The sequence below is a fragment of the Scyliorhinus canicula genome, chromosome 13 (assembly GCF_902713615.1).
Source record: "Scyliorhinus canicula chromosome 13, sScyCan1.1, whole genome shotgun sequence".
NCBI lineage: Eukaryota > Metazoa > Chordata > Chondrichthyes > Carcharhiniformes > Scyliorhinidae > Scyliorhinus > Scyliorhinus canicula.
The window spans coordinates 22,308,144-22,330,209 of record NC_052158.1 but is presented as its reverse complement, the minus strand read 5'-3'; the positions used below and the strand labels follow the sequence as shown (position 1 = coordinate 22,330,209).

At 42.2% G+C, this 22,066-nt stretch overlaps 1 protein-coding gene across 1 annotated transcript in view; it reads right to left on the bottom strand.

Moving 5' to 3' along the window:
* The window catches only part of LOC119976524 (golgin subfamily A member 4-like), a 1,176,663-nt gene that overhangs the window by 1,062,678 nt on the left and 91,919 nt on the right, over positions 1-22,066 (bottom strand). Inside the window, exons 12-16 of the mRNA XM_038817077.1 lie at positions 21,806-21,850; positions 19,862-19,897; positions 17,082-17,087; positions 14,398-14,433; positions 1,682-1,717 (exon numbers count right to left, since the gene is read on the bottom strand). Coding sequence (XP_038673005.1) covers positions 1,682-1,717; positions 14,398-14,433; positions 17,082-17,087; positions 19,862-19,897; positions 21,806-21,850 — 159 coding nt within the window. The remainder of the gene's footprint in view (positions 1-1,681; positions 1,718-14,397; positions 14,434-17,081; positions 17,088-19,861; positions 19,898-21,805; positions 21,851-22,066) is intronic.

Below are 22,066 nucleotides of genomic sequence, written 5' to 3'. Positions count from 1 at the left end.
GTGCGTGTTGGGTCGGGTGTGGGGCCAGCGTGGAAAATAGAACAAAATGAATTATGCCGGTCGAACTGAGACAATCGATAGTAAAATAGATCGTGGAGCGCAATCGCTTTGGTCAAGAGAGCAAACAATATTAATGACAAACGGAGCTGTAATTTAAACTATAATAGCTGCAACCCAAGAGAAGTGGGACACGGGGAGGCACGATTAAGACTGGGACAATCAGTGCTGGATACAAATGCTGATAAGTATTTGACCTGCAATTTTTCAACATGCTGCTGATACCAGAGGGCTTTAAGTTACCTGATACAAGGGTGGACTACTGCTCAGGTTTCCGTGAGCACCACTGCAATACCACACTTGTAAATTATAGAAAAAATTGCTTCTGAGCTGATCGGCGAACTCAGGTGTCAGACTATCAGAAGCCCGAGGTCATTCTGGCAGCTGAACAACGCATTTCGAATATGGAACACAATGTTCTGAACTGAAAGAGCATCACTGTTTCATCGCGAACGAGTGTGTCTGACCCTGGATAATGAGAGGTCACTGAAAATGACAGGCGTTTAATCTCCAGCACATGAATGTAATAGTGCCGTCAAGAAGGGTCAGAATATTGGCATGGGGAGGTTGAGGCTCGGGTTGGCTAGATTACCAGCTTCAATGTAGTAACCGGTATTCGTTATACACGTTAAGTGCTGCTCCAGATACCGGAAACAAAAAAGGATTTCGTGGCGGCTTCGTGTGAAACGTTTGGTCAGTTCGCAAAGATAACCCAAACATCCCATGGGTATCAGTTACATTTTTCAACTTGATCTCACACTATGTCCACGCTCAGTCAGCCTTGGGGGAGCTCGGAAACAGTAATTAATCCTTCTCTTAGGTATTTTACAACGTCTCGACTCAACATTGTGCAAAGGAAATTCACTCCTTTATCTTTGTCACCATTCTATTGCCTGTTTAATCTATGGTTCATTCTTAATGTTCACCTCGATTTTCTTCCGTTTTCGGGGTAGCTATGCATTATTCTAAAATTCACCGCTGTTGTGGAAACTTATGTCACTTCACTTCGTGTGGGAACACCAATTATCCTTATTGTGACCCACCAACTCCTTTGTCGTTAAATGTTTCCTGTCTTGCGCACTACGACGGACCTGCCACATTTACTTTCGTTTGCCACAAAAGAAAGTTCGACATACTTTACTCATCTTGCATTTTTCCATTTCTCCCGTTCCGCAGAAATTACTTCGAGCTGAAAATTCACCTGTTTCTCTCCCAACAGATGCTTTCAGACGTATTTTGTATTTGCAGAACTTTTTGTGTTATTTCAGACTTACAGTTGCAGTATTTTGCTGTTGCACACGTCTTAGGTTTCTATTTACAAACTTCAGTTGCTTCGTATTTTGAGGCAGAATGCAAGGCTGAAATGTTTCCATTCAATGCCTAAAAAGAAGCGAGTTTCCCTTGTTGATCATATGAACGTACTAAACGGTTTTGCATGAACGTCGATCATATAATTTACTTATAGACAAACGCAATGTTGCGGCGGGGAATTTATGTAATCATTTTCTTAATGTAAAGATTTAACACAAAATATTACAGCAGATACGAAACAGCTAAAGCTGGAACCACGCCTGGCAGCGTGTCGAACACGATGGGAGGAATATATATTCGGTAGTTTTCTCACCTAGATCTTTTAGATCTTTCTTCAATTTAGTGACATCTAGAAAAGGAGAGACAAATTCAACAATTATCCCGCCAAGCAATTCATATTTTGTTTACATTCCTTGCTTTGCGAGTGATGCATGTACCTTGAATGACGTTGAGACAGAAGCTTGGGCACGAAGGAATTTCGTCTGAATATTGGTGTATATTGTTACTAAAAAGAGATTGAAAACAGACTGGACATCTAATAGAGCACATTATATCTGCAGACGTGAACTGGTAAACCAGTAGTCTCGTGAACATAATGGATCACTCGCCGCGTTGAATAAGATGTGGAGGTGCCGACGTTGGACTGGGATGAGCACAGTAAGAAGTCTTACAACACCAGGTTAAAGTCCTGGTGACTTTAACCTGGTGTTGTAAGACTTATTACTGCATTAAACTGAATAATGTTCCCTGGTCACAAGATAAAAAGGAAAAGCGGGTCTCTATGTTTCAGAGCGAAAACATTTGAAAACATTCAGTAACATTAAATCCAAATTCTGAAAATACGTTCAGAATATGAACGTTTCCATTCTAATCCAGTTGGCAACTTGTGCTGGAATGTCTGGATGATTAACTATGGGACAAAGAAGAGCATAAACTGAAGGACGGCACGGTGACACTGTTGCCTTACAGCCGCAGGGATCCGAGTTCAATTGTGGCCTTGGCTGACCGTCTGTACGGAGTTTGCCCTTTCTCCCCGTGTCTGCGTGTTTTGGAGCATAAGACCGAGGAGCTGGTTTAAATCACTGGCTTTTAAAGCAGACCATGCAGGCCAGCAGCACGGTCTGATTCCCGTACTTGCCTCCCCGGACAGGCGCCAGAATGTAGCGACTAGGGGCTTTTCACAGTAACTTCATTGAAGCCTACTCGTGACAACAAGCGATTTTCATTTCACTTTTTCATTTTATTTCACATAGGAACAAAATAAGGCATTTCGGCACATCAAGTCTGCTCCACCATTTAATCATGGCTAATATGTTTCTCATCCCCATTCTACTGTTTTCTACCCATAACCCGTAAACCCCTTTTTAATCAAAATATATCTATCTCTGTCTTAAAGACTCTCGGTATTTTGGCCTCCACAGCCTGCTGTGGTAAATAGTTCAACAGATTCACCAACATGTGGCTAAAGAAATTCCTCCTCAAATCAGTTTTAAAGGATCATCCCTTCAGTCTGAGGCTGTGCCCTGGAGTTCTAGTGTTTCCTCCGAGTGGAAACAGACTCTCGATATCCACTCTATCTAAGCCACTCAGTGTCCAGTAAAATTAAAAAGAATCCCGTCCCCCAAATCCTTCGAAGCTCCAGCGAGTACTAACCGAGAGGCCTCAACCGCTCCTCACATGATTTGGTGTTCCAGTTTCTTCCCAAAGTCCAAATATGCGCACGTTAGGTCTAACACTCAAGGTTTACTTGGGGTTACAGGGTCGCGAGGAGGTGGGAGAGAGCTTATTCAGAGGGCCGGATACGACTCGATGGGCCGAACGGCCTCCTTCTGCACTGTTCTAATTCTAATCCATGAAAAGAGAATAATAATGAAATGTAATACCTGTCAATACAGAGTATATTTCGAACTCACACCAGCATAAGCTGCATTTTACACAATGAAGAATATTTAGAATCGCCCAAAAGTTTTAAATAAAGTTTAATAATTCGCTCAAGGGATTGGTGTCAAGGGAATAATGACTGAACAGACAGAGTTCGCTTGACTGTTGGAAATGGGATGTTTTGTTGACCTCCATAAAATACATGGGATTGTAAGCAGTTAGCATATTGCTTTGAACAGCGATGAAGAAGGAATTGCGGTATGCTTTTTAATGTGGATATACTGTAAGTTGTACAGGTTCCTGCATATGTTGGTGCTCCATGCATCTCCGGCAATTGCCCTTCGAATTAAGAGACTTTGGAGACTTTGGAGATTCTGTCCAAGGCCCGTTGACAAGATGTTCCAGGACGTTTCTTGGAGGGGCGCACTGCTTGCTCGTTACTAATAATTAACCGTCAGAGGCATGTTCATGCCCCCTAATAGAAAGCACGCAGCATGATAGAGAGTATGAGGAGCCGCCTCGTGTTGGAAAGGCACGACGGAATCGTGAGATAACCAATCTAGGTGAAAACTGGAAATGTCATTTGGAGAAAGGTGACCAAGATTAGCACGTCATTTCCTTTGTCGATGGTTTCGTAAAAGGACATTTTCTGGAGCCGACCATGGAGCTAATTATACTGCGCCTGGTACTGTGCAGATCAATTGGATTACTTACTCATCTTATTGTGAAGGGAGCCCTTGGTAGCAACGGTCAGAATATGATGTAATATTACAATAGTTTAAAGGAGGGAAGAGGGCGTCTGAAACCAAGCTTAGAAACTAAAATAAGGGCAAGTATGCGGGCATGAAGGCAGAGTTGGCTCATGTGATTTCTCAAATAGAGAGGTGATAGATAAAAAGATGTGCAGCGGCAAATATGTAAGGGGATATTTCAGAATGCACAGAATATATTCATTGCAAGGAGCAAATAAAATTCGGATGCACAGCTCAGCTTATTCGATTAAGTGAAAATGTTAACGGTAGTAGCAAACTGTAAGAAAAAAACATAAATTATGCAAAGAATGATGAAGATCCGTCCATTGTGCAGAATATAAGGAACAACACAGGATATCTAAGAGGTCAATAAGGAGAGTAACATAAGAGCGAATGGGAAGTCTTGCCAGCTATATGAAAAAGGAAAAGTGTTCGTAACTATAGCGAAAATAATGAGTTAAAAAATAAATTGAGTATGGAGAATGATTAATAGAAAATAAGCATACAGCAAATTAATTGAACAAGCATTTTTCAGCGTTATCCACCGTAGATGATACAAGCAACAGTTCAGCAGGAGATGCAAAGCAAAAAACGGAAGGAAGGATGATCGCATCAAGGTTGCAGCCACCAAACAATTGGTAGTGAACAAATTATTGGAGTTGGCGACTGAAAAGCCCCCGGATAATGATGGACTTCAACCTGGCGTCTTAAATAAATGCTGAGAGATATATTTTCCAAATTTGCCCAGATTCGGGAAGGTCCCATTCTATTGGAAGATGGCAAATGTAACTATATAATACAAAAAGATCGTGACAGAAAATCAGAAACGACAGATAAGTTAGATTGACACCTATCGTAAGGAAAATTTCAGAAGCCATTATTATAGAAGTTACAGCAGAGCACGTCGATAAGCTCAAGATAATCAGGCAGAGCCATCATGGTTTTCTGAAACGCAGATCATGTTAAACCAACTTATTGAAGTTCGTCTGTGATATTGAAAAATCGTGGAAGCAGAGTCTTTGATTTTTGTTTTCAAACAGAGGTGAATAATTTCTAGGCAAACAAACGAGTGTTAGTTGATCAAGGGTTGGGGAAATGGGATTTGTGGTTTCTGTCAGATGAGAAGTTATCTTTTAAAATTGCGGACAAAAAACGAGGGGCTGAATGCTTACTCATTGTTTCTATGTTCATATGCAAGCCAGTGAATCAATATGTAAAACCCTGAACATGTTAACGATCAAGCGTGCGGCAGTCTTGGATGGCGTCGAGGTCACAGAGTTCCCATTCTAATCTTCGCGTCGAGTACAGATAAATTCACCAACAATCTGCTTTAGGTATTGTAGATGGAACAGATGTCTGTGACGTCGGGGGAAGAGCCATCAACAGCAGAATTGCCAGCCATCTATCCTCGTTTGAAGCCAATGTATTTATATGGTTGCTAAATATCTTATTGGTTTGCACTGAGTGCTGACTTTGGGTGCATTTGAGTGCTAGAGTGAGAGTTTGGTGACCGAGGGACATTAAGGGCTCAATTTCATCTGAAGTCTAGTCTTTTTTTATTTAGTTAATTAACTTAAAAGTTGCTGTTTGGTTTAGAAGATGGTGAATTTTCAATCACCTTTAAACAAAGGTTCTACTTGCAGCTGCAGCTTGTTAATTAGTTAATTGGATTACGCCAGTTTTCAGAGGCGAGAGTCACAGTGTAACGGTGAGCCAGCTACAGGTGCAGACTTTGTTTGCACTGGATGCATTTGAGTGCTATAGTGAGAGTTTGGTGGCTGAGGGAGTTAGGTGAGGAGGGAGCAAATTAATCCTTTCCTTTTATATCCTACATTTCCTCAAAGACCGTGAAGGGAGCCGGGAGTTTACAGAGAGTGCTGCTGACTGGGAGCAGAGTCGGAGGGGGGAGTTCCAGTTGGTCCACAGGGCAAGTATATTCTAAAAGGTAAGAGGGGATGGAGGCTAGGGAAGTTGCATGCTCCACCTGTAGGATGTGGGTGGTGAGGGATATCACTGGTGTCTCCGCTGACTCTACCTGCGAGAAGTGCACTCACCTCCAGCTCCTCAAAGACCGTGTTAGGGAAGTGGAGCTGGATGAACTTCGGATCATCCGGTGCAGAGAGGGTAATAGAGAAGAGGTACAGGAAGGTCGCCACACCCAAGATACAAAACAAGACGGGCTAGGTTGCATTCAGGGGAAAGGAAGCAAACGGGCAGACAGTGCAGGGGTCCCTCGTGGCGGTTCCCCTTCAAAACAAGTACACTGTTTTGGATGTTGTTGGGGGGGCGGGATGACCTACCGGGGGAAGGCCCTAGCGGCCAGGTCTCTGGCACTGAGTCTGGCTCTGTGGGTCAGAAGGGAAGGGGGGAGAATAGAAAAGCAGTAGTGATAGGAGACTCAATGGTTACGGGATTAGATAGGAGATTCTGTGGTCGCGAATGAGACTCCCAGAAGTTATGTTGCCTCCTGGGGGCCAGGGCCAGGAATGTCTCGGATCGAGTCTACAGAATTCTTCTGGGGCAGGGGGAGAAATCAGAAGTCGTGGGGCACATAGGCACCAGCGAGATATTTAAGGAAAGGGAGGCAGATCTAAGAAGTGATTTTTGGGAGTTAGGTTGGAAGTTAAAGAGCAGGACCAACAGAGTAGTGATCTCAGGATTGCTACCGGTGCCACGTGCAAGTGAGGCAAGGAACAGAGAGCGAGTGCAGCTGAACACTTGTCTACAGGGCTGGAGCAGGAGGGAAGGCTTCAGATATGTGGATCAATGTGATATTTTCTGACGAAGGTGAGAACTGTACCTGACGGATTGCACCTAAACTGGAGGGGCACCAATATCCTGGGTGGGACGTTTGCTCGAGCTCTTTGGGAGGGTTTAAAGTAGTTGGCAGGCGGATGGGAACCAGAGCTGTGGATCAGAGGATAGGGTAGCCGTTGAACAAGCAGAAATGGTATGCAGCAAGTATTTGAGGAAGGATAAACATGTGATACGGCAAGGTTTACACAGTGGAATTTGTTAAAGTGTGTCTGCTTCAATGCAAGTAGTGCCAGGAATAAGAGAGATGAACAGAGCATGGATCAGTACTTGGAAGTACGATGGTGATGCCATAACGGAGACATGGATTCCACAGGGGCTGGAATGGTTGTCAGATGTTCCGAGCTTCAGATGTTTTAAGAAGAATAGGGAGGGAGGTAAAAGAGGAGGGGGAGTGCCACTGTTAATTAGGGAGTGCACCACAGCTGCAGGAAAGGATATCGTTAAGGAGGGTTTGTCTCCTGAGTCAGTATGGTTGGAAATCAGAAACAAGAAAGGAGCAGTCATTTTATTGGTGTTTTCTACAGACGCACCCCCCCCCCCCCCCTATCCCCCCCAATAGCAGCAGAGAGATAGAGGAACAGATTGGGCATCCGATCTTGGAAAACTCCTGAAGTAACAGAGTTGTTGTCATTGGTGACTTGCGCTTCCCTAATATTGACTGGAACGTCCTTAGTGCAAACATTTTAGATGGAGCAGATTTTGTCAGGTGTGTACAGGAATGATTCCTGACTCAATATATTGATAGGCCGACTAGAGGAGTGGCCATATTGGACTTGGTGCTCTGCAAAGAACCAGGCCAGGGGTCAGATGTGTCGGTGAGAGAGCATTTCGGTGACAGTGCTCACAACTCCTTGGCCTCTACCATAGTCATGGAGAGGGATTGAAACGCACAGTATGGGAAGGTGTTTAATTTGGGGAGGGGTATTATACTGCTATTAGACATGAGCTAAGGAGCATAAAGTGGGAACAAATGTTCTTGGGGAAATGCACAACAGTAATGTGGGAATTGTTTACGGAGCACATGCTGCGAGTGCTGACTTGCTTTGACCCACTGAGACGAGGAAGGAATGGTAAGATGAAGGAGCATTGGATGACAAGAGAAGTGGAGCTTCTCGTCAAGAGGCACAAAACAGCTTACATAAGGTTGAGGAAACAAGGATCTGACTCGGCTCCAGAGGGTTACAAGGTAGCCAGGAAGGAACTCAAAAATGGACTGAGGAGAGCTATAAGGGGACATGAAAAAGCCCTGGCGGGAAGGATTAGGGAAAACTCCCAAGGCGCTGTGCACCTATGTAAAAATAAGAGAATGATCAGAGTGAGAGTACAGGCGATCAGGGATAATGGAATGAACTTGTGCCTAGAATCTGAAGAGATATCGGAGGCCATAAAAGAATACTTTGCCTCAGTATTCACTGGAGAGAGGAGACGTATTGCCCATGAGAACAGTTTGAAACAGGTTAATAGACTCGAAAAGGTTGATATTAAGAAGAGGGATGTGCTGGAAATTTTGAAAAGGATCAGTATAGGTAAGTCCCCTGGACCTGACTGGATATACCCAAGGTTACTCCAGGAATGGAGGGAGGTGGGGCAACACGGTGGCACAGTGGTTAGCATTGCTGCCTACGGGGCTGAGGACCTGGGTTCGAATCCCGGCCCTGGGTCGCTGTCTGTGAGGAGTTTGCACATTCACCCCGTGTCCGTATGGGTTTCGACCCCAGAACCCAAAGATGTGCAGGTAGGTGGATTGGTAAAGCTAAATTGCCCCTTTATTGGAAAAAATAATTGGATACTCTAAATTTTTTTAAAGGAATGGAGGGAGGAGATTGCTGCACCGTTGGCGATTAACTTTGCGTCCACACGCTCACTGGAGTAGTGCCGGATGATTGGAGGGAGGTGAATGTTGTTTACCCAATTCAAGAAAGGGAATAGGAAAATCCCTGGGAATTACTGACCCATTTGTCTTACGTCTGTGGTGAGCAAAATGTTGGAAAGGATTCTGAGAGATTGGATTCATAATTATTTAGAAAAACATGGTCTGATTAAAGATAGTTAGCATGGCTTTGTGATAGACAAGTCATGCCTCACATGCCTCATTGAATTCTTTGAGGATGTGACGAGACACGTTGCTGAAGGTCGGGCAGTAAGGCATTTGATAAGGCTCCCCATGGTAGGATCATTCACAAAGGAAGGGGGCACGGGATACAGGGAAATTTGGCTGTCTGGATACAGAATTGGCTGGCCGAAAGAAGACAGTGAGTGGTAGTGGATGGAAATTATTCCGCCTGGACGTCGGTGACCAGTCGTGACCCGCAAGGACCTCAGCTGTTCTGGGACCTCAGCTCTATGTGGGTTTTATAAATGCCTTGGATGAGGAAGTGGAAGGGTGGGTTAGTAAGTTTGCCGATGACACCATTATTGGTGGAGTTTATGATGGTGTTGAGGGTTGTTGTTGGTTTCAACAGGAGAGTGACATGATGCAGAGCTGGGCTGAGAAGTGGCAGATGGAGTTCAACCTTGATAAATGCGAAGTGATTCATTTTGGAAGGTCCAATTTTAATGCTGAATATAGGGTTAAAGGCAGGATTTTGGAAGTGTGGAGGAACAGAGGGATCTTGGGGTCTAAATACATAAATCCCTCAAAGTTGCCACCCAGGTTGAGAGGGTTGTTAAGAAGGCGTATGGTGTGTTGACTTTCATTAACAGGAGGATTGAGTTTAAGAACTGCGAGGTTTTGCTGCAGCTTTATCAACGTCTAGTTAGACCACACTTGGAATATTGTGTCCAGTTCTGGTCGCCTCTTTATAGGAAGGATGTGGATGCTTTGGAGAGGGTACATGGAGAATTACCAGGATGCTGATTGGACTGGAGTGCGTGTTATGAAGAAAGGTTCAGGGAGCTAGGGCTTTTCTCATTGGAGCTAAGGAGGTAGAGTGTTGATTTGATCGAGGTGTACAATGTGATGCGAGGCATGAATAGAGTGGATAGCCAGAGACTTTTTCCCAGGGTGGAAATTGCTTTCACGACAGTACATAATTTTAAGGTGATTGGAGGCAGGTATAGAGGAGATATCAGACGTAGGTTCTTTACAGAGACAGTGGTGGGTGTGTGGAATGCACTGCCGGCAGAGGTGGTGGAGTCAGAGTCATTAGGGACATTTAAGTGACTGTTCGACAGGCACATGGACAGCACTACATTGAAGAAGTGTAGGTTAGGTTGATCTTAGATTGGGATAAATGGGCGGCACAGCATCGTGGGCAGAAGGACCTGTACTGTGCTGTACTATTCTATGTTCTATATACGAATCCCGGGTTATTAATGGTGGGGTATTGATTAATTTCTCGTTATATACGTCATTGTCAGGGACTTGCATTGGGCTGCGGTTATTTGCCACATATTATAAGCCTCAGGGTCTAGGTTTCATTTCACGCAATGACAGTATGTTTGGACTATTTAGACAGGACCTAGCACTGCCAAGTCATCAGCGAACATAACCATCATCAACCTTATAATGATCGGAATGATGGGAGGCACTGTGGCACTGTTGATTCACAATGCCATGGTCGCATGGTTCGATTCCCAGCTTGGGTCACTGGCTGTGCGGAGTCTGTACATTTTCCCCGTGTCCGTTCTCCCCGTGTCAAGACATGCCTGCGAAGTGAATTATACATTCTGAATTCTCCCTTTGTGTATCCGAACAGGCACCGGACCGTGGCGACTGGAGGATTTTCACAGTAACTTTATTGCAAGGTTAGTGTCAGCCTACTTGTGACAATAATAAAGATTATCATTATGATGTTCATGTCGCATAGAAAGATGATTGAACGTGGAACACTATCCCTTAGATAACAACCGTAAACGTGAAGTTGTCCCTTACTTCTAGGAGGAGGCTACGAGGCTACGAGAGCAACTCAGCAACTGAACAATCACTATTGTTTTCCACAATCACCTAGTTTGGGCAAATCAAACCAAATTTCTAACTGTAATTCGTGCCATGGCAATAAGCGAGGACACTTGACTGGTACGGAATTGATAAGGAGGAAGGTTTGAACAGATTGTCGGTAATTAAAGTTGACAAGGGTAGCTGAATCTATGGATATTGAAGTAAGTTAAAATGGAAATTGCAGGGGAGCTCTACAAAATATTCCTGTCTTCCCCAGACGCAGCGGAGGTGAGGGAGGGCAGGGCAATATCAGTCAACATAGAACATACTGTGCAAAAGGAGGCCTTTCAACCCGTCGAATCTGCACTGATCTACTTAAGCCCTCATTTCCACCCTATCCCCGCAACCCAATAACTCGTCCAAAATGTTTAGGACACTTGCCCTAAGCATGGCCAATCCACCTAACCTGCACGGCATTGGACTGTGGGAGGAAACTGGAGCACCCGGAGGAAACTGACTCAGACACGGGGAGAACATGCAGACTCCGCACAGCCAGTGGTCCAGCCAGAAATCGAACCTGGGACCCTGGTGCTGTGAAGCCGCAGTGCTATCAAGCCCAAACATTCCTTTCTCTCCACGCTGACTACGTCCCTCAAAAATTCAAATTCCACCATATTTCCGGAAAAAAATCTGTTGATAAGAAAGAGAGGCAACATGGATTTCTAAATGTCAAATCATATTTTCCTTAGACTATACGACATTGGAGCACAATTAGGCCACTCAGCCCATCGAGTCTGCTCCGCCATGCAATCATGGCTGTTATTTTGCTCATCATCCCATTCTCCTGCCTTCTCCCCATAACCCCTGGTCCCCATATTAAACAAGAACATACTTAAATACACTCAGTGATTTGGCCTCCACAGCCTTCAGAGGCAAAGAATTCCACAGATTCACCACCCTCTGGCTAATGAAATTACTCATCTCTGTTTTAAAGGGTAGTCACTTTAGTCTGAGATTGTGTGCTATGCTTCTAGTTTTTCCTACAAGTGGAAAAATCCTGTCCACGTCCACTCTATCCAGGCCCCGCAGTATCCTGCAAGTTTCAATAATATCCCCTCTCAGCCTTCTAAACTTCAACGATTACAGACGCATAGTCCTCAAACTTTCCTCATACGACAAACTCTTCATTCCAGGGATAATTCTTGTCAACCTCCTCTGGACCCTTTCCAAGGCCAGCACATCCTTCCTTAGATAAAGGGCCGAAACCTACTCACAATACTCCAAATGAGGTCTGACCAGAGCCTTATTTAGCCTCAGAAATGCATCCCTGGCCATGTATTGTAGCCCTCTCGACATGAATGTTAACATTGCATTTGCCTTCCTAACTGCCGACTGCACTTGCACGGTAAATTCAAGAGAATCGTGACAAGGAATCCAAACTTGCTGGGGTTTTTGAGGAGCTAGCACTAAGGGCTAATGCCCTTGATGTTTCCCATGGTCTTTGAAAAGACATTGGAAAAAGCACCACGGAACAGAATTGTGAGAAAAGTTACAGCTCATGCCATCAATGTACAATATAATGGGAACACAAAATGGACTCAATGGTGGGAAGCATAGAGTCTGATCAATGCATATGTTTCGAGCTGGGGAAGGTGAGCAATAATGTTCCTCAGGGGTCGGCTTTGGGAGTTTTGCTTTTCCTGATATATATAGATGAGCTAGATCTTGGTGTGCAGGGGATGATTTCAAAGTTTGCCCATGATACGAAAATTTGAAGTGTTGTAAACTGAAGAGGAGAGTATAGACCCTGAAAGGGACATATACAAATTTGGGGAGTGAGCAAATGATATCAGCTGACGTTCAATACGCAAACACGATGGAGAAACCGCAAATAAAATAAGGTGTCAAATTATTTAGGTGCAGGAACAGAGGGACAAATGCATGTGCATAGATCATTGAAGGCGACAGGTACCGTCGTGAAAGCAATTATTAAAGCATGTGGTAGTCCGAGATGTATTGGCAGGGCCTTGAGTGCAAGGAAAACGAAGTTATATTTAATTTATACGTCACTATTTAGAACTCAGATGAAACATTATGTACAGTTCTGCGTGTGTCACATTAAAGGAAGGGTGTGAACGCATTGGGGATAATATGCGAAAGTGGTTCACTAGAATAGTTCCGATAAAGCAAAACGTCACGGTGAGGATGGATCGGAGGGTTGGGGCTGTTTTCCTTGGAGAGATGAGGGCTGAGAGGAGAGTTCACGGCGAAATTCAAAATTCTGACGAGACCGGGCTAAGTGAATTGAGGTAAACCGTTGCCATTGGAATAGTGTCAAGAAGGGGAGGGCACATATATAAAGTGATTTGCAAAAGTGACAAAAGTGATGTGAGAAAAAAAATCTGTTCACACCACGAATGGTTGGGTCTGGAATGCGTTGACTGGAAATGTGGTGAAGGTTGGTTTAATCGACACATTCTGGAGGCCAGTAGATGATTAGTTGAAGTTAAACAATGAGCAGAGCAAAAGGCAGAGGGTGGCACAAAGCATTAACGCTCATTTTGAGGCCTGGAGCAATGGCGATGGCGCAAATCGCCGCCTGCTGTGACGTAACAAGTTTGTGATGCTGAAATCAAAAGCACATTTAATTCCACGACTGTGACCACAATGTAAAAAGAAAACTCTAGGAACCATCTCGGAACTCGACGCCTTCGTGTTCCAATTCATCACATTCATGGTCACTCCTTCTTCAGCACGTATACTGTGGCTGCAATATTCACAAATTAAATTACAATTAGTAAGAACTCGTCGTGACTACTCTGAAAACCCGCTGCCACCAGCACCGAGAAGGAAAAGGTAAATGGCACATGTGAGCTCAGGAAATCTATATTTCTCTCCAAGTCATTCGCCATTCTTTCAGTACCATAATGTTCGGGATCTTGGAATTGACCTCGGAACAACATTGTCTAATATCACGTATGACACTTACTCTGCAGCATTTTCTGAGCAATCCCGAGTGAGCTCAAAATTTAGCGACCAAACAATTTAAGATAATTAGTCTGGTCGATTTGAAAGTTAGTTAAACTTTCCAGTAGCTGCAAATATCCATATGCATGCACCAGTGTCGTGCAGGCAAAAAGGTTATGCCCAGACGGTGGACATTTTGATTCAATCAAAGCATGGCGGGTGGTTGCTTGGCGGTGCATGTGCCGGTGCACCAATGAATCAAGAGCCCCAAACCCTTCTCATGCAATACTAATTATTGTTCCCTTTGAAATCTGAAATTCGTTCACCTGTCGTGTTCAATGCGAAATGAAAAGATTTAAACAGCAATCCAGTTTTTACAGCAATATTCATATTCTGTATTACCGGGCAACTCTTGCCCTCCTTTATATTACATTCCCTTGCAAAAAAAACAACATTCCAGTTGCGCCCAATTTTTTTATGATTCATGTACTAATGCACCGAAGGCCCAGCACACCAGAAAGCTCTTCGTTCTCTCACTGCTAATCTCAGTATTATGCAGTTCAATATTGCTTCAATTAATACTGAAGTGTGGGGAGCTACCAATCGAGACGGCCAATGTGATCAATCGGAATTCGAGAAAACATGTGGAACCAACAGTCTGTTTTCATTGCGATAATTATAATATTCTTACTGAAGCACACACTCAATGAGCAATCGAGAGATTTTCCTCACCGCCAGACGCAGCCGAGCCTTGTAATGTTTTGATTTCTGAAAAATATAACGTTTACATTTCGTCCTCAATTATTGTCCAAACACATTCTACTGTTTAATTGTGAATGGTTACCTTTGTTGAATTATTCGCTTTACATTCATTTCCATATCTGACGCTCGTGTTTCGCCCAGGGACATTTCAATTGGGGTAATTCAAAGTTTGGTCGTGTAACTCTAGCTGATATGGCATCAACTTGCCGTCATGAAACTCTCCCAATTTGTTTTTAATCGAAGTCTTTTCGAAGACAATCAAGTGAAGTGCGTTGTGGGTGGGTGATTTGCTGTGAGCTGTATTGATCAACCGACAATATAACAGCGCCCCCAAAAGCTGCAATCCAATGTATATTTTTCCATCGTCCTACAACTTCCTCTTTTAACTTTCCGGTTCACGTATGATAATTTAATGATACTTCCTGACTGCCCATTTGCCTCATTTTGAGCCACGACTTGCGACATTACAAATCCTGTTGAACCGAAGCTCCAACGGTTACAGTGCCATCAATACAGCTTCGCAGTAAAAATTTTCCATCTTCTAGGTCAGTGGTTCTCAACCGGGGTCCGCATGGGGGTCCCTGGGGGTCCATGTAACATTACTGGGGGTCCACACAAAAAAAAATACCGAATTGGGGGTCCACGGTGGTATTTTAGCGGTCCGTAGAGCAATTCTACTTCAGAACAATTGTTATTACTGAGAATTAAGTAGAAGAAAAAAATGTTTGTTTTCATGATGAATATTCACCTTTCTCTCTCTCTCTCTTTAACACAGTAATCACTAGAAACTGTGTATATTTGATATGAATTGGTTATTTTTAGAGTAATTTAGTTCAATTTAGTCAGTAAAAAGTTTTTTTCATTACTTTTCATATTAGAATAAGTTTGGCAACCGACGAAAATACCGCTAATCCGTGTCCAACCCTCACGGTAAGGTAGATGGACTTTAAGATGAGTTTACCACACATATAAGAAGCTTTTTTTTTCTGGTGAATGGCTATGGGGGTCCACAAAAAAAATTAAGAGGAAAAGGGGTCCATGGGTTAAAAAAGGTTGAGAACTGTTCTAGGTGGATAAATAAATACTGCTGAAATTATAGTACAATTGTAAAAATAACAAATCCTTATATAATCTATCTAACCCGTTATGTGTCGTTCTGCAGCTGTTCACTGATGCCTCGATTATTGGAAACTTCAAATTTAGCGTCGCTCGTGTATTCATTATCCTTCACTCTACAAGCTGAAATTCGGAGTTACCAAGTTAATTTTAATTCCCCAATGATATGTCTTCACCCACCAGGGTCAAGCTGTCTGATTTAAATGACAAATAATGCTTGGGAGTTAACATACACAATAAATTGGTGCATTTTTATTGTAATGCTCCCGTCAATCAGAGCCGACTTGTCAAACAATCTGCACTGTCTTCTCTGAGCGTAAAAATTCCCCTTATATTTATAGCCTTACGAATTGTCCGCATGAATACAAGACGACAAGTTTCCATATGACTTCTTTCAACAACATTCAAGCATTTGAGTTATTTACAAACTAAAGTCTGCTTAATATCGTACAGCAGACTTCAACAAAAAGCGATATTATTTTTGAGGTGTTTTTCATGACCTGGTGTTAAAATACAAGAGACAGCAACACAGGCTGAATTGAAAGGCCGCAGCAGCGATAATAGCGTTTTATTTATTCAATAGGAAAAGAAGTGCGCATCTAGTATAGAAAATCCTGCTTGAACCGTAATTGCACATAGCATGTTAACGTACGCAGTAGTGATTTAGTGGTTAGCACAGTTGCTTCACAGCCCCAAGGTCCCAGGTTCGATTCCCGGCTTGGTTCACTGTCGTGTGGCGTGTACCCGTTCTCCCCGTGTCTGTCGGCGTTTCCTCCGGGTGCTCCGCTTTCCTTCCGTAGTCCAAAGATGTGCAGGTTGTTAGATGGATTGGCCATGGCAAATTGCCCTTCCTGTCCAAAAAGGTTGTGGTGGGGATTGTGCGGTTACGGGGATAGGGTGGGCTTAAGTGGGGTGCTCTCTCCAAGGGCTGATGTAAATTCGGTGGGCCGAATGGCCTCCTTCTGCACTGTTAAATTCTATAATACAACAGTTTTTATTTCAGGAGAGTACCTATGCCTCCAAGTTGAAAAGGAAAATTATTATGAAAAAAATCTGCAAACGCATATTCAACCATTGTCTTAAAATGGTGGAGGGGTATTACCTCTGCAATTACACTAAAATTCTCGAGTGTGTTTGAGTGAATGCCAAGTATCTTTAAGGATGGGACAGAAATTGAGAAATAGCGTCTTGGGACACAATTCTCTGTTACATTAGCAGCAATTGCATCTATCATAATGTAAATGGATGTAAATAGATGATCAAATGTTGTATAATTTCTCGAGGGATTCTCTGCTGCGAAAGATGCATTTTGATTTTTAAAAAGTAATTAATTGTTTCTGTTCTGTACTGTCTTGTGCTTATAAATACAGGAACATAGAGTTTATGTATGTAATGTAAATAGTGAATGTACTAGGACTTTGTAACTTCATAAAGGATTATTGCGTTGACAATGATATTTAAAGAAGATAAAAGCAATTAATCTCACGTTTATTGTAAACAACACAATTAAGCAACTATTAGCTTGATGCAGCGCTTACCATTTTCTTTAAATTGCATTGAAAATAAGGATTAAAACGGAATGTTACTTCTATTATTATAAAATCAACGATGACTATAATACAAACATTGAACATTGGAATCATTGTGCTAATTTTCAAATAGGTCTTTACTGTAAATGGAACTTTTTTTAATCTTCACCCCAATTATTTCGAAAATCAGAAGTGATGTAAAATATGCGATTAAGTTGACACTGTCCGAATTAGGTTAATGCCAAAAAGATAAAATTAGTCCCAGCGCACCGAAAATGTTCAATAGTTTTCAGACATTTGATAACTATATGGGATGTCAGCTATTAACAGCACAACCGCCTAGATATCGCGTAATGCCTTGAAATCTAAACTTTATTCCTGGCGATCAGCCTTCCTGTCTGTCATGAACTCCAATTGGCCTTATTGGTTGGCCAATTGGAGTGTGAGCTCCCTCAATGATAGCTCATTGAGGGGGGGCATATAAGCACCTGTGTAGACTTTGTGAGCCAGTCTTAAGTTGACTGGACTGCTAGCAGCATTATTTGTAGCTGCTCCTGTAGTATCGTTATTGTAAATAAATATTGGTGTGGTGACGGAACTCCTGCCTCCCGTGGATTACTACACTGTCCAACTACCCATTCTCCGAAATGTCTTCGGCTTGGTAAAGTCATTTGTAAAACGGCCAAGATATTCCTTGCTGAAACTATTCTGCATCGTAATTTAGCAGAACTGGATTTAATACATTTGGAATTATCCAATACACCCATCTTAATCTCCACTCGTGAAATTCACGAGAAACGTTAAGTTTGATTCTTTCAGTATCTCTAATTCAGACGTTTTTCGTAACTATTACCCTTCGGGCCTTTTTCTTCAAAATTCTCATTTCCGCTCCACTGTTTACAGAGACACTGAATGGAACATGAATATTGCCAACGATGCCGGACTGATGGTCTTCTCTTCTCGTGGCCGACAAAGCTGCTTTATTCGCTCTAATGCGTTTCTACGATAAATAGTTTTTTCATAGCTGAATAATGCTTCTGTGCCTCTGTAATATTTCGTAAACTCATGTAAGATTCGCTGGGATCAAGTGCCATGTCCATTAAAAAGTCCCCCTGTTTGTGGCGTTATTCTCATTACGTTTGCACTGAAGACATGATTAATAATGACTGGAAATTGTAAACAGAAGAGCAGCAGCAAGAACCACCCTTTTTTGTTGACTGTTTGCTGGACAAAATAACGGAGGAGTTCAGCGGATCACTTAAATTCCTCCCGCCAATTGTCAATATTCCCTAGTGATCTGAACGAGGGCTGAAAGCAGCTGCAGAGGTGAAAACCAGCAATCCCATAACGTGCCTGCAGTATTGAAAGGATCACGCCATTTAACTGAGGGAAGTCGTCTTACCCATGGATTTTCTTTTTTGGTGCTTGCCGGAGCCTGAGATATCGATACAATTCTATCCCGTTCCACTCATCCTACTGTTGAACTTAATTATCCACTCCAATCGCATTGGATTGGATAATTTAGACATCGGCTGACCGCTGTTCTCACCGCTGTTCAATTTATACATGTCGACCTTCCGAATTTTTCAACGTGCTAATACAAATAGCATTTTTAGCTTCCGGTCAGGCATTGCACACACATTAGCGGGAATCAGGGAAGCAAACGCGGAAAGATAATTTTGTTTCTACTATAATAAACACGAAGTGACATTAAGGGCAGAGTATATCCTGTACGTGATTCTGCGACAGTGGTTGAATGGTTGTGCAGGGTTCATCAAAAGCCTATTCCCATTCAGTCCAACATCAAACGGACCCATTATGTGTGGAAACTTATTTTTATAAGATTCTTCATCCTGTTTCAGCTGACCCCTGTCGCTAAAGATATTTACCTGGCTACTAGTTTCCAGTTTTGTTGAACAGTTTGAATGAAAAGTTAGCTGTGTTCCTTTTTTGACTGATAGGTTAAGTATTTTCAGTAGGATTTGATTTTAGATATACACATGGTTGGGTAATTGTGAGCAATGTGATCCCAGGCGGCTTCTACTTTAATTACCTTTAAGTAGAAGTGAGTGGCACAGTGTTCCAACTGCTACCTCAAAGCACTAGGGACCCCCGTTGTCTGTGTGGCGTTTGTACATTCGCTCCCTGTCTGCGTGGGTTTCCTCCGGATGTTCCAACTTTGTCCCACAGTTCACAGATGTGCAGGTCAGGTGGATTAGCCATTCAAAATTGCCTCTTAGTGCTCAAAAGGTTCAGTGCGATATCATCTGGGGATGAAGGGCCGTGAGTGGGCGGGAGGGGGGGGCATTATCGGGCTGGATAATATGCTGTTTCCGAGAGCCGGTGGGCCGAATGTTTGACATCGGCACTGTCGGCAGTCTATAAGCACTCTGATCAAACGTTAGCAGGACAAGCACTCTCGATTTAATTGAAGAGAATAAGGGATATAAATAAAATAAACCTGCGTTTTATAAAGGCAGCTGATAGGCAATGTTTGATTTTTGCAGGACATCACATTTCGAATATAAATTTTGCGCCATTATAAGTGTCGCAATCTAAACAGAAGCTTCCGAAAGTTTATTAATCTGTTACCAATAATAAAATTTGGTGGAAACTAAGCAATTAACTGAGAAGCAAAAAATATCCGTATTGATGTCATTGCCAATATTTTATCTTCGCTAATGGCTGCCAGCAATCTGTGAATTTTCAGCATATTCCCTTTTATATCGCAGATGATCAGAACAAGACGGAGTTTGGGATTTTTATTGCTGTTGTGGTATATAATTTACCTGCATCAGCTAGTTTTTGTTGACAGTCAGCCAGATCTGAAAAGTAAAAACCGGTAGCATATTAAAATATATCTCTGACTATGCATCTTCTAATTGCGAAATTAATTATGATAATCTGTTGTGTTCCAAAAACCAGGATATTGAGTGTCTATTTGTTGTTAGCATCTGTTTTCTAGGAATATTAGGCGATTATACCAATCTGAGCAAACAAAGAAGATCCATCATGAACAAAACAATATATTAAATCCGAACTCTCTATGTTTTTGCAGTTTGCAATGAGTAGAAAATTAACTGCAGCAATCAAACAGATCGAATCATTACCAATCATGTGAGAGGTGGAGAAAACGTGGTAATTGTAAGTCATGAAACTAGAATCGGTCGAGGCCTTGAGAGTTACGAGTGCGGATATATGATCACTGAAACGTCATGATCACACATAGAACATAATTCAAAATACTAATTAAATTTTATTTTTTACATCCAGAGGACTTTAGTGCAAGCATGTTATAATGCTATTGTGATACAATCCCCATGTTAGTCTCCTTCGGCAAAATTCTGGATACCACAACTTCGGAAACAGCTATTGCAGCTTTAGAAGGTCCACAACTTATCGTTATCACCGGATTCTGAAAGTTAAATTATATCGCGGCACATGGAACAATAAAATATCCTGATGGCGCAGAACATAACGTTTCATAGGATCTTAGTACGAACATAAAGAGGAAGGTACTGCGCAGCAGAAAATATGTTTCAACTATGCCAGGCCTTGTTTATGCCACACCGAGAATATCGTTAGCAGCTCCTGCATCAAATCTTATGAGATTGATATTGACATTCGCGACTTATCAGTGTAAATTGACCAAAACATATCTGTAAACCTAGGGTTCTGCTCTGAGGGGAGGTTGCACAAAGTCGTATTCTTTCCTCTAAATTAGAAAATGTGGTCGGTGATTTTATCAAAATTTTGAAGACGAAATTCAAAGTCAAGAGTTCAGATAAAAATACATAGATTTCGCTGCTCGTACAATGTGGGGATACTTGGCAATGTATCCCCGAGAGACAAAACTTTCAGGAATAAGGTAAGGAAACAAATTTCGAATGCAAAGTAGGAGAATGTTACAACACACTTTCACTCCGCTAATTGAAAATGTTAAACTTGTCTAATATGGATTTTCCTGATTTGAAGATTTAAACACACATGGGACTAAGTAGGGCATAGGGATGTAGTTTTCAGAGCAGCGATAAACTCACGGAATGTCCGAACAAGGTCGGTGATTTAAATGGCTGTTGCATGTTTCGTTTCCATTTACTCGTAAATTGTGAAATATGATACATATTTCGGATTCTACAATTCAAAATAGTAAATAAATGTGATAGAATAAAGAAAGAGCAGACGTTCCGCAAAATGAACTAGCAACAAAATACTATCCCAACAACATAGAATTTTATTTCCTGTGCCACAAACTAATTATACAGCAATTTGCTAAATTTGGCCTCAGAGCTATGTATTATATTGGCTTTAAGAACCGTTTACTTTAATGTGCAAATATCATTTTGCTCCTGATGGAAAATGTCCAGGCATCAAATTACAAAAATCTATAATCCTAATGCTATTCTTTCAGGTGGATTATTTTCTATATTTTACTATTCGCAAATTATGCCTTAAACCTCCTAAAGTTTTCTTTTCTGATCCAATATATTTACATCTCTCAAAGGCTTGTATTATGAAAATTCCTGACACTGAATAGGGGCTAGGGTACGTACAACGAATAATCTTGGAGGTTCTGCAACGACTACTCATTTGTAACTTGATTTATCTTTGAAAGACTGAGGTATACCTACTTTAGTAAGAATATGTATTTGAGAAGAAGGCAAAACGAACGTGTTTCATCATGGACCAGTTGACACAGAAACTTGAAAATCACCAACAAATCTGCATCCTACCTTGGCCCGATGTTGGCGTCGGTGTTGGTGCAGTTCCACCACATTCTATAAAGAGAACGAAAGCACAGAGTTGATGGATTTCGAAATAATTATGCAATGTTGCCGCTTTGCTGTGTAGTTTATTGAGAAAAACCGTCCACGGTCCTTTTCAAACTGGGTCTCCATTTAGGCTTCTCGGAACGATCAACAGATATACGAATGACTGTTTTTGGAATATAGATCGGAACGTTAATAGCGGAAAGTAGGAGAGCATTGTGCAGA